Genomic DNA, 22,297 nt, shown 5'->3' on the forward strand with positions numbered 1-22,297 from the left:
AGCCTGTGTTCCTTCCACTGAGCCACGCTGCTTCTCTTAGTACCCAGCCCTTGGGAGACCCCAGGCCAGAGCAATGGATGGTCAAACAGGTCTTAGGAGAGAGATAATAATAATAATAATAATAATGGCATTTGTTAAGCGCTTACTGTGTGCCAAGCATTGTTCTAAGCACTGGGGGAGGGGGATACAAGGTGACCAGGTTGTCCCACACGGGGCTTACAGTCTAAATCCCCATTTTCCAGATGAGGGAACTGAGGCCCAGAGAAGTTACGTGACTTGCCTAAGGTCCCACAGCTGACAAGTGGCGGAGCGGGATTTGAACCCATCACCTCTGACTCCAAAGCCCGGGCTCTTGCCACTGAGCCACACTGCTGGTCTCTGGGGCAAGTAGAAGCAGAAGCACAGGAGCTGTGGAGGGGCTCTGGCAGGACCACCAGAGAAAGGTGAGACCCCAGAGGGTGAAACTGGGCAGGCAGGTTTGGGGATGGGACCGAGGGAGGTGACAGGGAACATGTCTACCAACTCTGTTGTATTGCAATAATAATAATAATAATAATGTTGGTATTTGTTAAGCGCTTACTATGTGCAAAACACTGTTCTAAGCGCTGGGGTAGATACAAGGTAATCAGGTTGTCCGACGGGGAGCTCACAGTCTCAATCGCCATTTTCCAAATGAGGGAACTGAGGCCCAGAGAAGTTAAGTGACCTGTCCAAAGTCACACAGCTGACAAGTGACGGAGCCGGGATTTGAACTCACAACCTCCGACTCCAAAGCCCGGGCTCTTTCCACTGAGCCCCGCTGCTTCCCCTGAAGCATCGTACTCTCCCTAGCACTTAGTGCAGTGCTCTGCACACCGAGGGTACTCAGCAAATACCACTGACTGACTGACCGTCCCCCAGTCCTGGGCCCCTAGCAGACACAGCAGGATCAGGCGTGCCGCCCATCCGCTTCCTCCCTTCCCCGGCCCGGACGTGTCCTCGGGGCCAAGCCCCGGGTCTACTTGGCCCCCTTGGCCTGTCTGTCCGGCGCCGTCCGTTGGGACTTCTGGGCTACGCCGTAGGGGACGTGGGCGGCCACGGTGCCCATCTCCTGGGCCCCGGCCACGTGGAACATCTGGTCGTCGAAGAAGATGTGGGGGCGGATCTTCTCCAGGACGGGCCCCTTGGGAGCCCCGGCGAGGAAGAGGGCCTCGTCCGTCTCCAGCCCCCAGCTGCGCAGGGTCTTCAGGGCCCGGGCGCCCGAGCTGGCCGCGCTGCGGGCGGTCACTAGGTAGGTCCGGATCGGGCACTCCAGCCGCAGGCCCTTGGAGTAGAACTTCTTCTGCAGCTTCCCCAGGGCCTCCAGGAAACCCTTGAGCGGGCCCTGGGCAGAGCACAGGACAACGACGGCGTCCATCACCTGTCCCCTCACCCCCTCCCCGCCCCCTGGTCATCCCACCCCCAGAAGCCTCCCTCGTGCCACAGTAACAGTCCCGGGTGCGGGCGGGGACACGGGAACCTGGCTTCTCGCTGGGCCTCTCAGTTTCGCCTCTCGGTTTCCCACTCTGTCCCTTGGGGATAAAAATAAATCGGTGGCCTTTATTGAATCTTTACTGTATTCAGGGCACTGTATCAATCAATCAATCAGTCAATCGTATTTATTGAGCGCTTACTGTGTGCAGAGCACGGTACTAAGCGCTTGGGAAGTACAAGCTGGCAACATATAGAGACAGTCCCTACCCAACAGTGGGCTCACAGTCTAGAATAATAATAATAATAATAATAATAATGATGGCATTTATTAAGTGCATACTATTTGCAAAGCACTGTTCTAAGCACTGGGGAGGTTACAAGGAGATCAGGTTGTCCCATGGGGGGCTCACAGTCTTGATCCCCATTTTACAGATGAAGGAACTGAGGCACAGAGAAGTGAAGTAACTTGCCCAAAGTCACACAGCTGACAATTGGCAGAGCAGGGATTTGAACCCACGACCCCTGACTCCAAAGCCCCTGCTCTTTCCACTGAGCCATGCTGCTGTACTAAGCCCTTGGGAGAGTACAATATCAAGGACTTGGTGAACATGTTTCCTGCTTACAGCGATTTGTTGTGGGCAGAAAATGTGAGAAGCAGCACGGCTCAATGGAAAGAACACGGGCTTTGGAGTCGGAGGTCAGGGGTTCAAATCCCAGCTCCGCCAACTGTCAGCTGTGTGACTTTGGGCAACTCACTTCACTTCTCTGGGCCTCAGTTCCCTCATCTATAAAATGGGGATTAAGACTGTGAGCCCCACGTGGGACAACCTGATCACCTTGTATCCCCCCAGCGCTTAGAACAGTGCTTTGCACATAGTAAGCACTTAACAAATACCATCATTATTATTATTATGTGTCTGTTTATCGTTGTATTGTTCTCTCCCCAGTGCTTAGTACAGTGCTCTGCACACAGTAAGCACTTAATACATTGCTTGACTGATTGATGACCTTACCGCCTAAAATACCTTTTCTCCCTCCCTCTTAGATTTAGATTTAATGATTTACTGCCATGCTTAGTATAGTGCTTGGCACATAGTAAGCGCTTAATAGCATTATTACACGTAGAGATAATAAGTCAGTACTTATCCCAAGGGAGAAGGTGAGAGACTTTAGTTCTCTGTGCGCCTCATGGCCCTATTCATTCATTCAATCATATTTATTGAGCGCTTACTGTGTGCAGAGCACTGTACTAAGCACTTGGAAGATACAACTTGGAAACAGAGACAATTCCTACCCAACGAAGGGCTCACAGTCTAGAAGGGGGGAGACAGACAACACTATCTCTGAGTATTAGAGAGAGGAGAAAGGAGAAAGATGGCCTAGTGGAAAGAGCATGGGCTTGGGAATCAGAGGACCTGGGTCCCTGCCAATTGTTTGCTGTGTGACTTTGGGCAAGTCACTTCACTTCTCTGCCTCAGTTTCCTCATCTGTAAAATGGGGACTCAATACCTGGCCTTCCTTCATAGACTACATTCATTCATTCATTCATTCAATCGTATTTATTGAGCGCTTACTGTGTGCAGAGCACTGTACTAAGCGCTTGGGAAGTACAAGTTGGCACTGCATGGGGCAGGAAGTGTGTCCAACCCAACAAACTCATAATTCAGTTCAATTCGATCATACTTATCGACTGCTTACTGTGTGCAGAGCACTGTACTTAGTGCTTGGGAGAGGAAGATACAACAATAAACAGACACATTTCCCAGCGCTTAGAACAGTGCTTTACACATGGGAAGCACTTAATAAATACCATTATTATTACAGTAGTGCTGTGGAGTTCTGGTTTGAGCATAGAGCCAGGACAAACTTGAGGTTTTTGACCCCAGGAAGCTGTTTATAGGACCCTCCTTCCTCTATTTGCACACATACGCACACCAACACACACATTCCCCGCCCGGTCCCCTCCATCCTACCTGAGCTAGTGGCTTGTTCTCATAAGCTTTCTCGTGTTCAAAAAACATGTCCAGCCCATGGGCCTTAACAACACACACACTCCCTGCCTGGTCCCCTCCATCCTACCTGAGCGAGTGGCTTGTTTTCATAAGCTTTCTCGTGTTCAAAAAACATGTCCAGCCCATGGGCCTTGACAATCTGCTCCGATTCATCTGAGAAGAGGACGGCGTCCCCATCAAAGGCCACCCGGAGCTGACTCTCGGACACCTCCACGTCCTTGCTGGGGCTGAAGATAGTGGCGGCGGCTATGCCTAGGGAAAGGGAAAAGAAAAAACAAACATGGGAGGCATTTCCGCCTCTCAGCTAGGCTGGGACGGCCAGGGATCAGAGGGGAAACCTCAACCGAGAAACGGGAAAAGTCATCCAGACATCCAGAAACACCGACCCCAGAATTCCTCTAATTTTCCAGAAAGCTGAAGGCAGCGTGGCTCAGTGGAAAGAGCACAGGCTTGGAAGTCAGAGGTCATGGGTTCGGATCCCGGCTCCGCCACTTGTCAGCTGTGTGACCTTGGGCAAGCCACTTAACTTCTCTGTGCCTCAGTTACCTCATCTGTAAAATGAGGATTAAGACTTTAAGCCCCACGTGGGACAACCTGATCACCCTGTATCCCCCAAGCGCTTAGAACAGTGCTTTGCACATAGTAAGTGCTTAACAAATGCCATTATTATTATTATTTCTGAAAAACTTTCCAGGAGATCGGATAAGCCCATAGATTAGACCATTCCTGGACTGAATCCCTGATCACTCCAGCCCAGGATTCTGGCTCCGATAGGGATGACAGGATGTTTTTCCCCTTGGACACCCACTCTCATGACGAGGGATCATGATGACGATTGCGGTATTTGTTAAGCACTTACTATGTGCCAAGCACTGTACTAAGCACTGGGGTAGATACAAGCTAATCAGGTTGGACACAGTCCCTGTCCCACATGGGGTTCACAGTCTTAATCCCCTTTTACAGATGAGGGAACTGAGACCCAGAGAAGTTAAACGACTTGCCCAAAGTTCACACAGCAGACAAGGGGCGGAGCCAGGACTAGAACCCAGGTCCTTCTGATTCCCAGGTCCGGGCTCTGTCAATTAGGCCACGCTGCTTTCCCTCAGGGTTCACAATGACTATTTCAGGCAGATCTGATTCTGCTTGTACAACCCAATTCCCTGAGTAATGTCTTCCTACCCAGCTGCTTTTTAGCTGAAGGGTCAGGGTTGTTGGCCGTCCTGTTAGGTAGTCATTGTTCATATTAAAAGCTTATTAAAGGACCCTGAGATGGGAGGAGTTCGGGGTCCTTCTCCAGCCCAGCCCGCACCCTCCGCTCCTCTGCCGCTAAGCTCCTCACTGTGCCTTGTTCTCGCCTGTCCCGCCGTCGACCCCCGGCCCACGTCCTTCCCATGGCCTGGAATGCCCTCCCTCCCAACATCTGTCAAGCTTCCTCCCTTCAAAGCCCTACTGAGAGCTCACCTCCTCCAGGAGGCCTTCCCAGACTGAGCCCCCTCCTTCCTCTCCCCCTCCCCATCCCCCCCGCCCTACCTCCTTCCCCTCCCCACAGCACCTGTATATATATTTGTACAGATTTATTACTCTATTTATTTTACTTGTACATATTTGCCAGCTTGGACTTCCCAAGCGCTTGGTACAGTGCTCCGCACACAGTAAGCGCTCAATAAATACGATTGAATGAATGAATGAATGAATGGGAAATTACAGTCGTTAGACTTTCACCTACTGTAAACAGTCTGAGCTGGAGTCACACCAACTAACGTATTCTGAGCCAAGTAATTGGCATGGTATCATAATAAAATGTCATTTTCCTAAAGCCTGATTTCATGCCTCATGGGATCAAGGTAATGATGATTCTGCAGTAAATGTTAATATGATCTGTAATTCTATTTATTTTGATGCTACTGACGCCTGTCTACTTGTTTTGTTTTGTTTTGTTGTCTGTCTCCCCCTTCTAGACTGTGAGCCTGTTGTTGGGTAGGGATTGTCTCTATCTGTTGCCGAATTGGACTTTCCAAGAGCTTAGTACAGTGCTCTGCACACAGTAAGCGCTCAATAAATACGATTGAATGAATATTTACTATTCTATTTATTTTATTTTGTTAACATATTTTGTTTTGTTGTCTGTCTCCCCCTTCTAGACTGTGAGCCCGTTGTTGGGTAGGGACCGTCTCTCTATGTTGCCAATTTGTACTTCCCAAGCGCTTAGTACAGTGCTCTGCACACAGTAAGTGCTCAATAAATACGATTGAATGAATGAATGAATACATAGTAAGCAGCAGTGTGGGTGAGAACTAGCTCACAGTTTATGAAACACGCTCATTCATATTGTCTCCCAGTAAACATACCCTAAGCCTAGACAATGACTCTAGAAGCAGAGCTATCTAATGGATAAAGCCCAGGCCTGGGAGCAGAAGGACCTGGGTTCTAATCCCAGCTTCGCCACTTGTCCACTGGGTGACCTTGGGCAAGTCATTTCACTTCTTAGGGCCTCATCTGGAAAATGGAGATCAAGACCGGAGCCCCGTGTGGGACGTGGACTATGTCCAACCTGAATAGCTTGTAGCTACCCCAGTGCTTAGTACATTCAATCGTATTTATTGAGTGCTTACTGTGGGCAGAGCACTGTACTAAGCGCTTGGGAAGTCCAAGTTGGCAACATATACAGACAGCCCCTACCCAACAGCGGGCTCACAGTCTAGAAGGGGGAGACAGACAACAAAACAAAACATATTAACAAAATAAAATAAATAGAATAAATATGTACAAATAAAATAAATAAATAGAGTAATAAATACATACAAACATCTATACATATAGCGTGGCTCAGTGGAAAGAGCCCGGGTTTTGGAGTCAGAGGTCATGTGTTTGAATCCCGGCTCCACCACAAGTCTGCTGTGTGACCTTGGGCAAGTCACTTAACTTCTCTGAGCCTCAGTTCCCTCACCTGTAAAAATGGGGATGAAGACTGTGAGCCCCACGTGGGACAACTTGATCACCTTGTATCCCCCCCAGGGCTTAGAACAGTGCTTTGCACATGGCAAGCGCTTAACAAATGCCATTATTATTATTATTATTATTATTATTATTATTATTACTACAGGTGCTGTGGGGAGGGGAAGGAGATAAGGCGGGGGGATGGGGAGGGGGAGGAGGGGCAGTCTCAGTAGCAATTAACAAATACCATTTTTTAAAAAATGACTGAAAGAGATGGGGTGTGAGAGCTGGGAGTCCAGTCTCCTAGACTGTAAGATCATCCTTTGTGGACAGGGAATGTGTTTATTATTTATTGTTGTATCGTACTCTCCCAAATGCTTAGTGCCATGCTCCACACACAGTAAGCGTTCAATAAGTATGACTGAATGAATGGATGATGTTCCTCCCCTCAGGCTATCATGGTAACCCAGTGCTGGAAAACAGCTCACCTGGAGTCTTTGGCTCCCCTTCCCAGTTTCTCTCCATGCCCTCCTCACCCTCTCCCTCTCTCTCCCTCTCCACCGCCTTCCTTCCTCTGTTTCTGCCACCAGTCCCCAGGATTCTGCCCCTGGACTCACCCTCTTCAATGGCCTCACTCACTTTCTCGGCATCGGACGAGAGGTACAGATTGGTGTGGTAGGCCTTCAGGTAGCAAATGGGGCTGTTGCCTCCGGTCATGCAGAACCTCTCGATGAACAGGTCTAAGGAGGAGGAACAGAGCGGGCAGGTGACGTCACACTGAAGGAGCTGGAGACATCCCAGCTGAGCAACATAAGATGGCCCGCAGTAAAACCCAGACCCGCAGAATGACAGCTTCTTAACAACTGCCCCCTTGGTTTGATCCTCCCATCCCGTCAATGGCCACTATATCTTGATTTGATTCATTCACTCATTCAATCGTATTTATTGAGCGCTTACTGTGTGCAGAGCACTGTACTAAGCGCTTGGGAAGTACAAGTTGGCAACATAAATAGACAGTCCCTACCCAACAACGGGCTCGCAGTCTAATCCCTTCAACGGCCACCATCTCGGCATGATTCGCCCATTCCTTCAATGACCACTATCTTGATTTTATTCTCCCATGGCTATCGCTGATTACCAATTGGGTTCTAGTTTTATATATGTGTGTGTGCGTGTATGATGAGAGAGAGAGAGAGAGAGAGAGAGAATGTTTTACTTAATCACCCCAGTCTTCTCCACACTATCTTGCTTTCCAGAGGTCGGTTGGTTAGAGATGGTCATATCGCATATGAGGTTTTGAGCCCGCTGTTGGGTAGGGACCGTCTCTATATGTTGCCAACTTGTACTTCCCAAGCGCTTAGTACAGTGCTCTGCACACAGTAAGCGCTCGATAAATACGACTGACTGAATGAATGAACAGCCATAAAGGAAGATGGGGGAGAGAGAGAGTGAAAGAGAGAGAGAGAACCTTCTCCTTCACCATCCCAATCTTCTCCACATTATCTTGCCTTTCAGGAATCGGTTGCTTTAAGACAGTCATGATAATAATAATAATAATTGGCATTTGTTAAGCGTTTACTATGTGCAAAGCACTTGAGGTTTCGACTCAACAACCATGAAGGACAGGAGAGAGAAAGTGAGGAGTCTCTCAGTCCTTGAGCACCCCCCTTTAGAGGTCCCCTCCCTTCCACATGCCCTCCGGGTTAAGGTTCCCGCCACACTCACTGTAATGGTTGATGCTGTTGATGAGGCGGACGCCGACCTGGGCGTGGTTGTTGGTCATGAGGACGATGTCGAAGAGGTCCTCGCTGTCTGGGTACAGTTCCCGCAGTCGGGTGTTCACAGCCTCCAGGGCCTGGCCCGCCGGGCACACAGGACAGAGTTGTAGCATCCACCGGATCCCCTCCCACCACGCCCCAAGCTCTATACAGATGACACTGGTGGTCGGCCCCAATGTCAACCCCTGGACCTGTTTGACCACTGAGTCAAAGAGTGCGGATTCCTTGGTCTAGTAAGCTCATTGTGGGCAGAGAATATAATCATAATAATTAATAATTATGGGATTTATTAAGCGCTTACTACGCGCAAAGCACTGTTCTGAGCGCTGGGGAGGTTACAAGGAGATCAGGTTGTCCCACGGGGGGCTCACAGTCTTCATCCCCTTTTTACAGATGAGGGAACTGAGGCACAGAGAAGTTAAGTGACTTGCCCAAAGCCACACAGCTGACATTTGGTAGAGCCGGGATTTGAACCCATGATATCTGACTCCAAAGCCCGTGCTCTTTCTACTGAGCCATGCTGCTCCCCGTCTATATGTCTATTATTAGACATATTATAAATATCATAAATATTATATTAAATATTAAAGAATATACAATAATATATAACATTAAATACTCTATTTTAATAAGTATTAAAGAATATTTATATAGATATTATAAATATGTCAATTTATTATTATTCTGATGTGCTCTCCCAAGCTCTTTAGTACAATGTTTGGTACATAGTAAGCACTCAATAAATACTATTGAATGAGTGAATGAGTGATTAGAAGACTGCTTTTAACCCATGTTATTCTTCTAGTCATGCTATTTGGTCCCCTGACTCCAAGTCATCCCAAGGAGATTTCATGAAACCATAGCACCTCCTTTAGAGGTCATCCAGTCCAGCCCTCTGCCTATGGGGGGGTCCTCATCACCTCCCACAAGGCGAGCCTCTCCCACACTCTCCAGCACTTAGTAATAATAATAATGATGATGATGGCATTTATTAAGCGCTTACTATGTGCAAAGCACTGTTCTAAGCGCTGGGGAGTTTACGAGGTGATCGGGTTGTCCCATGTGAGGCTCACAGCTTAATCCCCATTTTCCAGATGAGGTAACTGAGGCCCAGAGAAGTGAAGGGACTTGCACAAAGTCACACAGCTGACAAGTGGCGGAGTCGGGATTTGAACCCATGACCTCTGACTCCAAAGCCCGGGCTCTTCCCACTGAGCCACGCTGCAGCGAGAAGCAGCGTGGCCCAGGGCATAGAGAACAGGCTTGGAAGTCAGAAGGTACTGGGGTCTAATCCTGGCTCTGCCACTTGTATACCATATGACCTTGGGCAAATCACTTCACTTCTCTGTGCCTCAGTTACCTCGTCTGCAAAATGGGGATTGGGATTATGAGCCCTTTGTGGGACAGGGACTGTGTCCAACCCAATTACCTTGTATCTACTCTGGTGCTTAGAACAGTGTTTGGCAGCTGGTAAGTGCTTAACAAAAACCATCATCATCATCATCATCATCATTATTATTATTATTAAAGTTCTGCCCACAGGAAGTGCTCAATAATACTATTGATTTATTGATTGATTTCCTCCTCTCTCAGCAATGTTCTCTCTCTCCCAGTATGACCGTGAATCGTGAACCCCCTCGGTGTTTTTCCTCTTCCCTCTTTCACCGCCCCGATGACCTCAGCCCCCACCCCTTTATTATCTGTTCTTTGGTCTAACCACCCACGCAGCTGGAATATTGTTCCGGATGTCTAATCTTGAGTTCTCTCGCTGCCATGAAAAATGTGCTTTCTCTTTCCCTCCCCATCCTACTCTCTTCCTCTCCCTCTACCCACCAAGTCCCTCCAGCTCAGCTCTGGTGGTCCTCCCTCTCGTCCCCCTCCCCCATGCCCTCTACGGCCCCAAACATCCACTCTATCAACTCGCTTCCCAGGCTCGACTGGGATACATGTTAACTACTGGGGCCTCTCCATGGACTCCTTCCTGTGTGGTTCTCAGAGGCCCAAGCGGATCCTTTCCACTCCCCCGGCTAGAATACAAACAAGGCCCAGGACATGGGAGGGGACGACCCAAACTCTCCTTCTCTTGGAAAATGGAGACCTTTCCCGGATGTTTCTCTACTGGCTAAATGTATTCGACTTTGTTTGTTTTTCTCCGACGGGCTCGGCTGCTCTTGGGAAGTCATTCTAAGGAGTTTTTCCCAACCTTTTCTAGTCACTGTTTCCCCCGATTTTCAGCATTATCCCATTGTCTACTGACAGAACGACCCAGACTATGACACTCTTAATCTGGGGAGTTTCTGCAAACCCTCTCAACCCTCAGAGAGACCAGTTTAGGGCCTATGTTTCCTTTCCTGTTTCAAAGTCAAGGATCAGAGAGGGCAAGGGATTTTCCCCGAGTCACACCGCCCATTTGGGATGAAGCTCACAACATGAAGCAGCATGGTGTAATGGAAAGAAAAATAATAATAATGATGGTATTTGTTAAGTGCTTAATATGTGCAAAGCACTGTTCTAAGTGCTGGGAAAGAAGACAGGCTTGTGTCTCAGAGGACTGAGTTCTAACCCTGGCTCCACCACATAATAATAATAATAATGATGGAACTTATTAAGTGCTTACTATGTGCAAAGCACTGTTCTAAGCGCTGGGGAGGTTACAAGGTGATCAGGTTGTCCCATGGGGGGGCTCACAGTCTTAATCCCCATTTTACAGATGAGGCAACTGAGGCCCAGAGAAGCGAAGTGACTTGCCCGAAGTCACACAGCTGACAGTTGGCAGAGCAGGGATTTGAACCCATGACCTCTGACTCCAAAGCCTGTGCTCTTACCACTGAGCCACATTGCTTCACATGTCTACTGTGTGGCCTTGGGCAAGTCACTTCATTTCTCTGTGCCTCAGTTACTTCATCTGTAAAATGGGGATTAAGACTGTGAGCCCTATGTGAGACAGGGACTGTGGCAGTCAATCAGTCAATCAGTGGTATTTATTGAGCGCTAACTATGTGCAGAGCACTGTACTAAGTGCTTGGGAGAGTACAATACAACAGAATTGGCAGACTCTTTCTCTGCCCATGATGAGCCTACAGTCTAGAAGGGGAGACAGGCATTAATATGATTGAAAATGGAATTTATAATATGTAATTTAAAGTTATGGACACAAGTGCAGTGGGGCTGGGGGTAGGGTTAATACCAACCTGATTATCTTAATGGAAAGGGCACGGGCTTGAGAGTCAGAGGACACGGATTCTAATCCCGTCTCCGCCCCTTGTCTGCTGTGTGACCTTGGGCAAGCCACTTAACTTTTTTATGCCTCAGTGACCTCATCTGTAAAATGGGGATTAAGACTGAGCCCCATTTGGGACAACCTGATTACCTTGTATCTACCCCAGTGCTTAGAACAGTGCTTGGTACATAGTAAGCACTTAACAAATACCATTATTATTATTACTACCCCAGAGTTTAGTCATTGCCTGTCACACAGTAAGTGCTTTACAAATGCCATAAAAAAAAACAGGATCCAAAGAACAGCTTCTACATTGTAAAGTCATTGTGTGCATGGATTGTGTCTGCTATATTGTTGTATTGTCATCTCCCAAGCGCTTAGTACAGTGCTCTGTATACAGTAAGTGCCCAATAAATATGACTGACTGACTGGCCTGCCTCCCCAATCATCCCTAGGAGGAGCAGTGTGGCTCAGTGGAAAGAGCATGGGCTTTGGAGTCAGAGGTCATGGGTTCAAATCCCGGCTCCGCCAATTGCCAGGTGTATGACTTTGGGCAAGTCACTTCACTTCTCTGTGCCTCACTTCCCTCATCTGCAAAATGGGGATTAAAACTGTGAGCCCCCCGTGGGACAACCTGATCACCTTGTAACCACCCCAGAGCTTAGAACAGTGCTTTCCACATAGTAAGCACTTAACAGATACTATTATTATTATTATCCCTAACATCTGCGATCACCTCACCCTTCTTTGGGGACCCCGAAAGACGCATGTTGGTGGAGGGGGGATATAGGGGACGCCTCACCTTGACGAAGGGGAAGGCGGCCCCCGGCCGGAGGGGCTCGTTCTCATGGTCCAGCTGATACTTCACATAATCTTCCACACCCCGCTCGGCGTAGATCTTCTGCTCCTCCTCCATGCGGAACAAGGCCCGAGAGGACACAGCAATGGTGATGGCATTCTGGGGTTTTGGCTGCGCGGGGCACAGAGCAGAGCAGAACTGTGAATGGCAGGCCAAATGATATTGTACTTTCCCAAGCGCTCAGTACAGTGCTCTGCACACAGTAAGTGCTTAATAAATATGATCGAATGAATGACTGAACCCCTTTCCTGCCCCTCCTGCTCAGGGGTCGGTGTCAGGAGCCCGCTGCCCTTCTGGAGGCTGGGCATGGAGAGCAAGCGGGGAGCCCCAGTTTGGGGGGGGGGGGTTAATGGTATTTGTTAAGTGCTTACTATGTGTCACACGCTGGTTTAGATACAAGTTAATTAGGTTAGACACAGCCCCTGCTCCGCATGGGGCTCACAGTCTAAGAAAGAGGGCAAACAGGAGACTGAGGCACAGAGAAGAGAAGTGACTTGAGCAAGGTCACCTAGCAAGCAACCGGCAGAACCGGAATTAGAGCCCAGATTCTCTGATTCCCAGGTCCGTGCTTTTTCTGCTAAGCCACGCTGCTACTGCTTCTAGACTGTGAGCCCATTGTTGGGTAGGGACCGTCTCTATATGTTGCCAACTTGTACTTCCCAAGTGCTTAGTACAGTGCTCTGCACACAGTAAGCGCTCAATAAATACGATTGATTGATTGATTGATTGAATAAATACGATTGAATGAATGAATGCTACTGGATTCTGGGTGGGGTGGGAGAAGAGACCTCTGGAGCCTGCGAATCTGGGGTGCTGATGGCTTCCCTGGAGGTTTGGGTGTTCAGCAGGTGTTCACAGTCCCTCGGAGCATCCGGTGGCCCCTCTCCATGCCGGAACCTGGATGGGGTGGGCTGGAGCTCTGACCCAGGAAAAACTGGGCGCAAGAGCTGATGGATAATTAGCCCACCAATCTAGAGATGTTCTGGACCCTCGGGCCCCCTGGGATTAAGGCTGTAGCTAAGCGGTGTCTACTGTCTCCTACATCTGGGGGTTTTCCGGGCGCAAAACCCCCAGCCCCAAGGGCAGGGCTGAAGGGACGGGCACCATGAGCCAGAGACGAGCTTCGCATAGTTTGGCTTGCTTCATTTCCTGCCCTCAGTAGATCATTCCCTCTGTTCCCCATTCTCCTGTCCCCCCGCAGAGTGGGAGCTCCATGGAAGACAGGAACCGTGCCTCACCTCATTGCATTGTATCTACCCCAGTGCTTAGTTCAGCACTCAGGTCTAGTGGATAGACCAAGGGCCTGGAAATCAGAATGTTCTGAGTTCTAATCCCATCTCCGCCACTTGTCTGCTGTGTGACCTTGGTCAAGACACTTAACTTCTCTTAAGGAAGCTGCTCCTTCCTCTCCCCCTCCTCCCCTTCTCCATCCCCCTCGCCTTACCTCCTTCCCTTCCCCACAGCACCTGCATATATGTATATATGTTTGTACATATTTATTACTCTATTTATTTTACTTGTACATATCTAGTCTATTTTATTTTGTTAATATGCTTGGCTTTGTTCTCTGTCTCCCCCTTCTAAGACTGTGAGCCCACTGTTGGGTAGGGACCGTCTCTATATGTTGCCAACTTGTACTTCCCAAGCGCTTAGTACAGTGCTCTGCACACAGTAAGTGCTCAATAAATATGATTGATTGACTGATTCTCAGCATGCCGGATCCCCAGTGACCTTTGAGACAGCTATCACCCTTGGGCCCCCTGGACCTGGTGGAGGAGGCCGAGAGGTGCCCACCCTCTGAGCTTCCCAGCCCAGAACCCCACAGAGCTGAGCCCTTCCAGGCTTGATCCCAAGACCCTTTGGAGCAGGAAGGGGACAAGGGTGCACCCCCCCAAGTCCACTAAGAGTGGAAGCATTTCTGCTTTGTCTTTGACCGGCCCTGGAGTTTTTCTTGGCCTCTCTCTCTCACTATTACTGCAGCCTTGCAGATAAAACCAAAGCTATCCGGCCCGTTCCCCATCCCAACCAGAAGGATGGAGTCCTCATGGTCAGTCTGGGAGGGTGGTCATCATGATACATGGAAAGGCCTATCAGCAAGCAGTATCACACCCAGAATCCTCTGGAGGTGTGGTAAAGGGGATGCTTTTATCAGATGGACACCTCCTAAATACTTGGCAGGCCATCCAAAGTGTCTTAGGTTGAACACACCTGATTCCAGGACAATTTAGTCCTTCATTGGTCATTTGGGGAGAGAGAGAGAGAGAGAGAGAGAGAGAGAGAGAGAGAGAGAGAGAGAGAGAGAGAGAGAGAGAGAGAAAGAGAGAGAGAGAGAGAAAGAGAGAGAGAGAGAGAGAGAGAGAGAGAGAAAGAGAGAGAGAGAGAGACCAGGTGGGAAGAGCAAAGGCCAAGTGGGAAAAGAGACTGGGAAGAGAGAGAGAGACAAGGAGGAGAGACAGAGGCCAGAAAGGGAGAGACAGAGAGGCCAGGAGAAGAGAGAGACACCAGGAGGAGAAAGAGAGACCAGGAGGGGAGAGAGAGAGAGAAAGAGAGAGAGAGGCCAGGTGGGTAGAGAGACCCTAATTTCAGATTTCGTGTTTTTCTTGGTGGTCAATTATTTTCTTTACTCAGGCTCCAGCCCATCTGCCCCCTTCCACTAGCCCAGAGTGCTAGGCCTACAGGGATTTAACTAATCAACAGCTTCCTCCTTTTCCAGCCCTTCCTTCTCGGGCTGCCCCGTAACCTGAGCCCCCGGGGTGGGAAGGGGGCAGTGCCCGGAGCCAAAAGAGCCTTCCCAGAAATAGCTGAGGTCTGGAAGAGCAGAGAGGGGGATTCCTTACTCCAGAGGCTGGGAAGTGGGAAGGCGGGGAACGAGGTTCGCTGTGGAGGAGCCGGGGCACCGGATATTAATGTCTGTCTCGCCCTCTAGACCGTGAGCTCGTGGGCAGGAATATGTCTGTTGTTCTAATGAACTCCCCCAAGCGCTTAGTACAGTGCTTTGCACACAGTACGTGCTCCATAAGTATGACTGAATGAATGAAAGGAGAGAAGCCGAGTGTGTGTGCAGGACTTGGCTGGTCCAGATGGGACAGACAGACACGTACACGTAGCACATGAGTCTTGGTGGGGGGAGAGGGAGAAGAGGCAGCCCAGGGCAAGGTGACTGTAGAAGTCACTTACTGGCCCCCCTCTCCCTCCAGCCCAGCTGGCTCACCCCCCCACCCCACCCCACTTGCACCCCTGGCCACCCAGACCAGCTCTAAGGAGCCCCAGCCGGCTCTGGAGAGCAGGACCAGAATTATAACAATAATAATAAATAATAACTGTGGTGTTTGTTAAGCACTTACTACATGCTAGGCACTGTACTAAGCGCTGGGGTGCAAACAAGCAAATCGAATTGGACCCTGTCCCATCTGGGCTCACAGTTTTAATCCCCATTTTACAGGTTATGTTGCCAACTTGTACTTCCCAAGCGCTTAGTACAGTGCTCTGCACACAGTAAGCGCTCAATAAATATGATTGATGATGATGATGATGAGGTGAGGTGACTGAGGCCCAGAGAAGTGAAATGACTTGCTCAAGGTCACACAGCAGACAAGTGGTGGAGCCTGGATTAGAACCCAGGTCCTTTGGACTCTCAGGCCAGTGCTCTATCCACTAGCCCAGGCTGCTTCTTTAAGAGAGGAAGACTACAGTGTTTCTCAGAACTAAAGTTTGTCTCTAATTCTCATTCCTTCCCCTTCCCATTTTCTTAAGGCCTTTATTTGACTGCCAACTCTGTTTTGTTGTAATAATAATAATAATGGCATTTATTAAGCGCTTACTATGTGCAAAGCACTGTTCTGTCTGTTCTGTTGTACTGTCGCAAGCACTTAGTACAGTGCTCTGCACACAGTAAGTGCTCAATAAATAAAATTGATGGATTTATTCAGTGTTTATGGTGTGCTAAACACTGGTGTAGATATCAGATTATAAAATCAGACATGGTCCATATCCAACAATCTATTTTATCCCCATTTGACAGATTAGAAAGCTGAGGCTTGGAGAGGTTAAGGGATTTGCCCAAGGTCATGCCAATCTTGGGCAAATCTGGACTATCAGCTTGTTGTGGACAGGGAACGTGTCTGCCAACTCTGTTGTGTTGAACTCTCCCAAGCACTTAGCACAATGTTCTGCACACAGTAAGCACTCAATAAATACCACTGATTGACTGATTGATACAGCAGGCCAGTGGCAGAGCTGGGAAGCAGCATGGCGTAGCGGATAGAGGACGGGCCTTGGAATCAGAAGGTCATGGGTTCTAGTCCCGGCTCCGCCACTTGTCTGCTGTGTTATCTGTGTTTGCTGTGTAAGCGCTTAGTACAGTGCTCTGCACATAGTAAGCGCTCAATAAATACGATTGATTGATTATCTTGGGCAAGTCACTTCACTTCTCTTTGACTCATTTACCTCATCTGTAAAATGGAGATGGAGACTGTGAGCCCCCTGTGGGGCAGGGACTGTGTCCACCTTGATTTGCTTGTAGAGCCCACTATTGGGTAGGGACTGTCTCTATATGTTGCCAAATTGTACTTCCCAAGCGCTTAGTACAGTGCTCTGCACACAGTAAGCACTCAATAAATACGATTGATGATGATGATGATGATGATGATCCACCCCAGCACTTAGTACAGTGCCTGGCACATAGTAAGCACTTAAACATTATTATTATTATTATTATTTTGAACCACCTGACTCTCAGCCTTTGCTCTTTCCACTAGGCTACCCTACTTTTCATTCCTGCACTTCCCAACAGCTGAAATCTAGGGACTGGTTCATTCATTCATTTGTATTTATTAAGCGTTTACTGAGTGCAGAGCACTGTACTAATTGCTTGGGAAGTACAAGTCGGCAACATATAGAGACGGTCCCCATCCAACAACGGGCTCACAGTCTAGAAGACAGGTTAAGTGTGAACTCTATGTGGAGCACCGTGCTTAAGCGCGGCGGAAAATACACACGGACAGTTCAGGGACAATCTGACCCCGAGAGACAAATCGCCAGCTTGGGTTGCCCAGTTGTACTCCCAGCCGGAGATGAAGGGAGGTGAAGCGGGGGAGGGAGGGGTGGAGAGGGAGAGTTGAGCGGAGGCCCAGGCGGTCAGGACAACCAGACATCCAAGGTCATCCGTCCAGGGGAGTCCAGCACCAACCCCAGCCTTCAAAACTATCCCCACATGCTTCTCTTAGTTTATAGACTCCCAGGTGTCAGGAGGTTCATTCATTCAATCGTATTTATTGAGCACTTACTGTGTGCAGAGCACTGTATTAAGCGCTTGGGAAGTACAAGTTGGCAACATACAGAGATGGTCCCTACCCAACAACGGGCTTCGGCTTCATCCTCCAGAGATAGGCGACTGCTTAGAGCATAAGTAAGCAAGATCCCTCCCAGGAACCTCTGAGGGCTGCTCCCGGGGACACTGTGTTGTCCAGTCTGCTGTCCTAAACACCTTCAGTCCGTGCCCAGGATGCTGGCACCTGGGCTGGCTGCACCTGGTTCCTCACTAGAACTATTTCATTCCTCATTTCCCATCCTCTAATCTCTAAATGGCCATGAGTTTCTGAATTTCCTGAAATCAATCAATCAATCAATCAATCAATCATATTTATTGAGCGCTTACTGTGTGCAGAGCACTGTACTAAGCGCTTGGGAAGTACAAGTTGGCAACATATAGAGACAGTCCCTACCCAATGGTGGGCTCACAGTCTAAAAGGGGGAGACAGAGAGCAAAACCAAACATACTAACAAAATACAATAAATAGAATAGATATGTACAAGTAAAATAAATAAATAAATAAATAGAGTAATAAATATGTACAAACATATATACATATCCTGCTTTCCAAGAGCTTCCTGTCTAAGATTCATTCAATCGTATTTATTGAGCACTTATTGTACGCAGAGCACTGGACCAAAGCGCTTGGGAAGTACAAGTTGGCAACATATAGAGACGGTCCCTACCCAGCAGCGGGCTCACAGTCTAGAAAGGGGAGAGGGACAACAAAACAAAACATATTAACAAAATAAAATAAATAGAATACATAAATATGTACAAGTAAAATAAATAGAGTAATAAATCTGTACAAGCATATATATATACAGGTGCTGTGGGGAGGGGAAGGAGGTAGGGCGGGGGGGTGGGGAGGGGGAGAGGAAGGAGGAGGCTCAGTGTGGGAAGGCCTCCTGGAGGAGGTGAGCTCTCAGTAGGGCTTTGAAGGGAGGAAGAGAGCTAGCTTGGTGGATGTGTGGAGGGAGGGCATTCCGGGCCAGGGGGAGGATGTGGGCAGGGGGTCAACGGCGGGATGGGTGACAACGAGGCCCAGTGAGGAGGTGAGCGGCAGAGGAGCGGAGGGTGCGGGCTGGACTGGAGAAGGAAAGAAGGGAGGTGAGGTAGGAGGGGGCGAGGTGATGGACAGCCTTGAAGCCGAGAGTGAGGAGTTTTTGCCTGATGTGGAGGCCTCTTGCCTGGGCAGACCTGGTAGATGGACTAATCTCCCAGCAGAAACACGGACCCACGCCCACACCCGTCTCCTGTTCTCTGGCTCCTTCTCAGAGCCCCCTTGATTTACATCGGAAGTGCTCTGGGTGCAAACATCAATAGAGAAGCAGCATGGCTCAGTGGAAAGAGCCTGGGCTTTGGAGTCAGAGTTAATGGGTTCAAATCCTGTCTCCTCCAAATGTCAGCTGTGTGACTTTGGGCAAGTCACTACACTTCTCTGGGCCTCAGTTCCCTCATCTGTAAAATGGGGATTAAGACTGTGAACCCCCCGTGGGACAACCTGATCACCTTGTAGCCTCCCCAGCGCTTAGAACAATGCTTTGCACATAGTAAGCGCCTAATAAATGGCATCATCATTAAGAGGTCAGAGGTGCCCCCTGCCCACCCACCCAAGGGGGCATCACTCCTTCTCAATGATGTCTCCTAATGGCTTGGCTGGGGCCTTCTGGGGGTGTGGGAATTGCCAAGGCAGGGGGCTACATCTTAGTCTGCAGACAGAGCCCTGGGCTGGACACCCAGACTTTTGCTTAGGGCAGCGTGAGAAACAGCGTGATAGAGTGTGGAGCTGGGAGTCAAAAAGACCAGGGTTCTAATCCCAGCTCTACCATTAGTCTGCTGTGTGACCTTGGGCTAGTCACTTTGCTTCTCTATGCCTCAGTTCCCTCATCCGTAAAATGGGGATTAAGACTGAATCCCATGCGCGACAGAGACCGTGTCCAACCTGATTAGCTACCCCAGTGCTAAGTGCCTGGTACATAGTAAAAACACTTAACAAATACCATAAAAAAAATAATAACCTGATTAGTTGTAACTACTCATTCATTCATTCAATCATATTTATTGAGGGCTTACTGTGTGCAGAGCACTGTACTAAGCGCTTGGGAAGTACAAGTTGGCAACATATAGAAACGGTCCTTACCTAACAACGGGCTCACAGTCTAGAAGCTAGAACTACTCCAGCACTTAGTACAGTGCCTGGAACATAGTAAGCACTTAACAAATACCATTAAAAAAACAGCAACAATAGCCTAATTAGTTGTAACTTCCCCAAAGCTTAGTACAGTGCCTGGCACATAGTAAACACTTAACAAGTACCATTAAAAAAACAGCCACAATAGCCTGATTAGTTGTAACTTCCCCAAAGCTTAGTACAGTGCCTGGCACATACTAAGCACTTAACAAATACCATGAAAAAACAGCAACAATAGCCTGATTAGTTGTAACTTCCCCAAAGCTTAGTACAGTGCCTGGCACATAGTAAGCACTTAACAAATACCATGAAAAAACAGCAACAATAGCCTAGTTAGTTGTAACTTCCCCAAAGCTTAGTACAGTGCCTGGCACATAGTAAGCATTATAACAAATACCATTAAAAAACAGCAACAATAGCCTAGTTAGTTGTAACTTCCCCAAAGCTTAGTACAGTGCCTGGCACATAGTAAGCACTTAACAAATACCATGAAAAAACAGCAACAATAGCCTGATTAGTCGTGACTTCCCCAAAGCTTAGTACAGTGCCTGGCACATAGTAAACATGTAACAGATACCATTAAAAAACAGCAACAATAGCCTGATTAGTCGTAACTACCCCAAAGCTTAGTACAGTGCCTGGCACATAGTAAGCATTATAACAAATACCATTAAAAAAAAAACAAGAATAACCTTATTAGTTGTACCCACACCAAAGCTTAGTCCAGTGTCTGATGCATAGTAAGCGCTTAACAAATACTTTTTTTTTGCACTCTTCCCACTGAGCTTTGAGAGTCACAGTGAACCCTGCAGTGAGCTCGAAACTAGTAGAGTGGGGATAACCAGGCACGTTGGAGTTGGGTGGGGGGGAATGGATTGCAGGGAATCAATCATTGCCAATCACTTCATTTATTCATTCATTCGCTCAGTTGATTTTATTCATTCAATTGTATTTAGTAAGCGCTTACTGTGTGCAGAGCACTGTACTAAACTCTTGGGAAGGCACGATATAATAATAAACAGTGACATTCCCTGCCCACAGCGAACTCAAAGTCTAAAGGAGGGGGGAAGAGCAAAGAGAGCAAATTGGGACGAAGCAGAAGGGAGAGGGAGATGAGGAAAAGTGGGGCTTAATAATAATAATAATGTTGGTTTTTGTTAAGCGCTTACTATGTGCAAAGCAATGTTCTAAGCGCTGGGGGAAATACAAGATGAGGTTGTCCCATGTGGGGCTTACAGTCTTAATCCCCATTTTACAGATGAGGGAACTGAGGCACAGAGAAGTGAAGTGACTTCCCCAAGGTCACACAGCAGACATGTCTTAATCTGGGAAGGCCTCCTGGAGGAGAGGGTATCTATTGAGCGCGTAAGTGCGGAGTACTGTACAATGTAACCGAGTTGGTTAGACGCATCCTCTGCCCACAACGAGCTTACAGTTTAGAGGGGGAAGACGAAAATCAACCTAAATTAGGGCTCTGGCCACAAGTTCTGTGGGGCTGAATGGGTGCAATTATTGAGCACTTTCTGCATGCAGAGCACTGTACTAAGCGCTTGGAAAGTACAATAGAGCAATAAATAAGAGAGACAATCCCTGCCCACAACGGGCTCACAGTCTAGAACGGGCGGGGGGGATTGCACTTTCCAAGTGCTTAGTACAGTGCTCTGCACACAGTAACAGCTCAATCAATCAATCAATCAATCGTATTTATTGAGCGCTTACTGTGTGCTGAGCACTGTACTAAGCGCTTGGGAAGTACAAGATTGAATGACTGAATGAATGAGACAGACATCAATAGAAGTAAACGCGCTTAGAACAGTGCTTTGGACATAGTAAGCGCTTAACAAGTGCTATCTTTGTTATTAAACAGGCATCACCCCCTCTTCCCTGCCAACTGCTCCAGGAGGGGAGGGGAGCGTGGAAGGGGAGGGGGGCCTGTCTCCAGAGGGCAGGGGGCTCTGCCCCTCTCAATTCCCGGTTCTGCTCCCCATCCCTTCAGCCCCCTCCTCCCTGCAGCCTTCCCTCCCCCCACCTCCAGTCTCTGGGCCCCCCGTGCCCTCCGCCCGTGGCCCGGTGGCAAGGAGGGCATCGAAGTGTCTTACTGATTTGGGCTTCTTCTTGGAGGCGAGGCTGTCATAGAAAGTCCGGGCCGCCTCCCACTGCGGCCTCCCTCCGGGCTCCGTTGGGGCTTCGGGGTCCAGGGTGGGAAGGCCGGCCCCCGGGGGGCCTTTCCCCGCCGGCCCCGACGGCTGGGCCCCAACTCCCGGGTTCATCGTGGCCTGGGGGCCTGCGGGGAATGGGGGAAAGGGGCAACAGAGGGGGAGAGGGGGGAGGCCCGGCCCCAGGAAGGACAACAGCAGCAGCAGGAGGAGGAGGAGGAGGAAGAGGGGGAGAAGAGGAGGAGAGGAGGAGAGGAGGAGAAGAGGAGGGGGAGAGGAGAAGAGAGAGGAGGAGGAGGAGAAGAGGAGGAGAAGAGGAGGAGAGGAGGAGGAGGAAGAGAGGAGGAGGAGAAGAGAGAGGAGGAGGAGGAGGAGAGG

At 48.9% G+C, this 22,297-nt stretch overlaps 1 protein-coding gene across 1 annotated transcript; it reads right to left on the minus strand.

Annotated features, from left to right (window-relative positions):
- Positions 1-827: 827 nt before the first annotated feature.
- NT5C1A (5'-nucleotidase, cytosolic IA) lies at positions 828-22,058 on the minus strand. The gene is made up of 6 exons (XM_038758265.1): positions 21,863-22,058; positions 12,202-12,369; positions 8,127-8,256; positions 7,019-7,141; positions 3,532-3,716; positions 828-1,363 (listed from the first exon to the last, which is right to left on the minus strand). The coding sequence occupies exons 1-6, from the start codon at positions 22,031-22,033 to the stop codon at positions 998-1,000; spliced, it is 1,143 nt and encodes a 380-aa protein (XP_038614193.1). The 5' UTR covers positions 22,034-22,058; the 3' UTR covers positions 828-997.
- Between the last annotated feature and the right edge of the window lie 239 nt (positions 22,059-22,297).

Source organism: Tachyglossus aculeatus, chromosome 16 (assembly GCF_015852505.1).
Source record: "Tachyglossus aculeatus isolate mTacAcu1 chromosome 16, mTacAcu1.pri, whole genome shotgun sequence".
Lineage (NCBI taxonomy): Eukaryota > Metazoa > Chordata > Mammalia > Monotremata > Tachyglossidae > Tachyglossus > Tachyglossus aculeatus.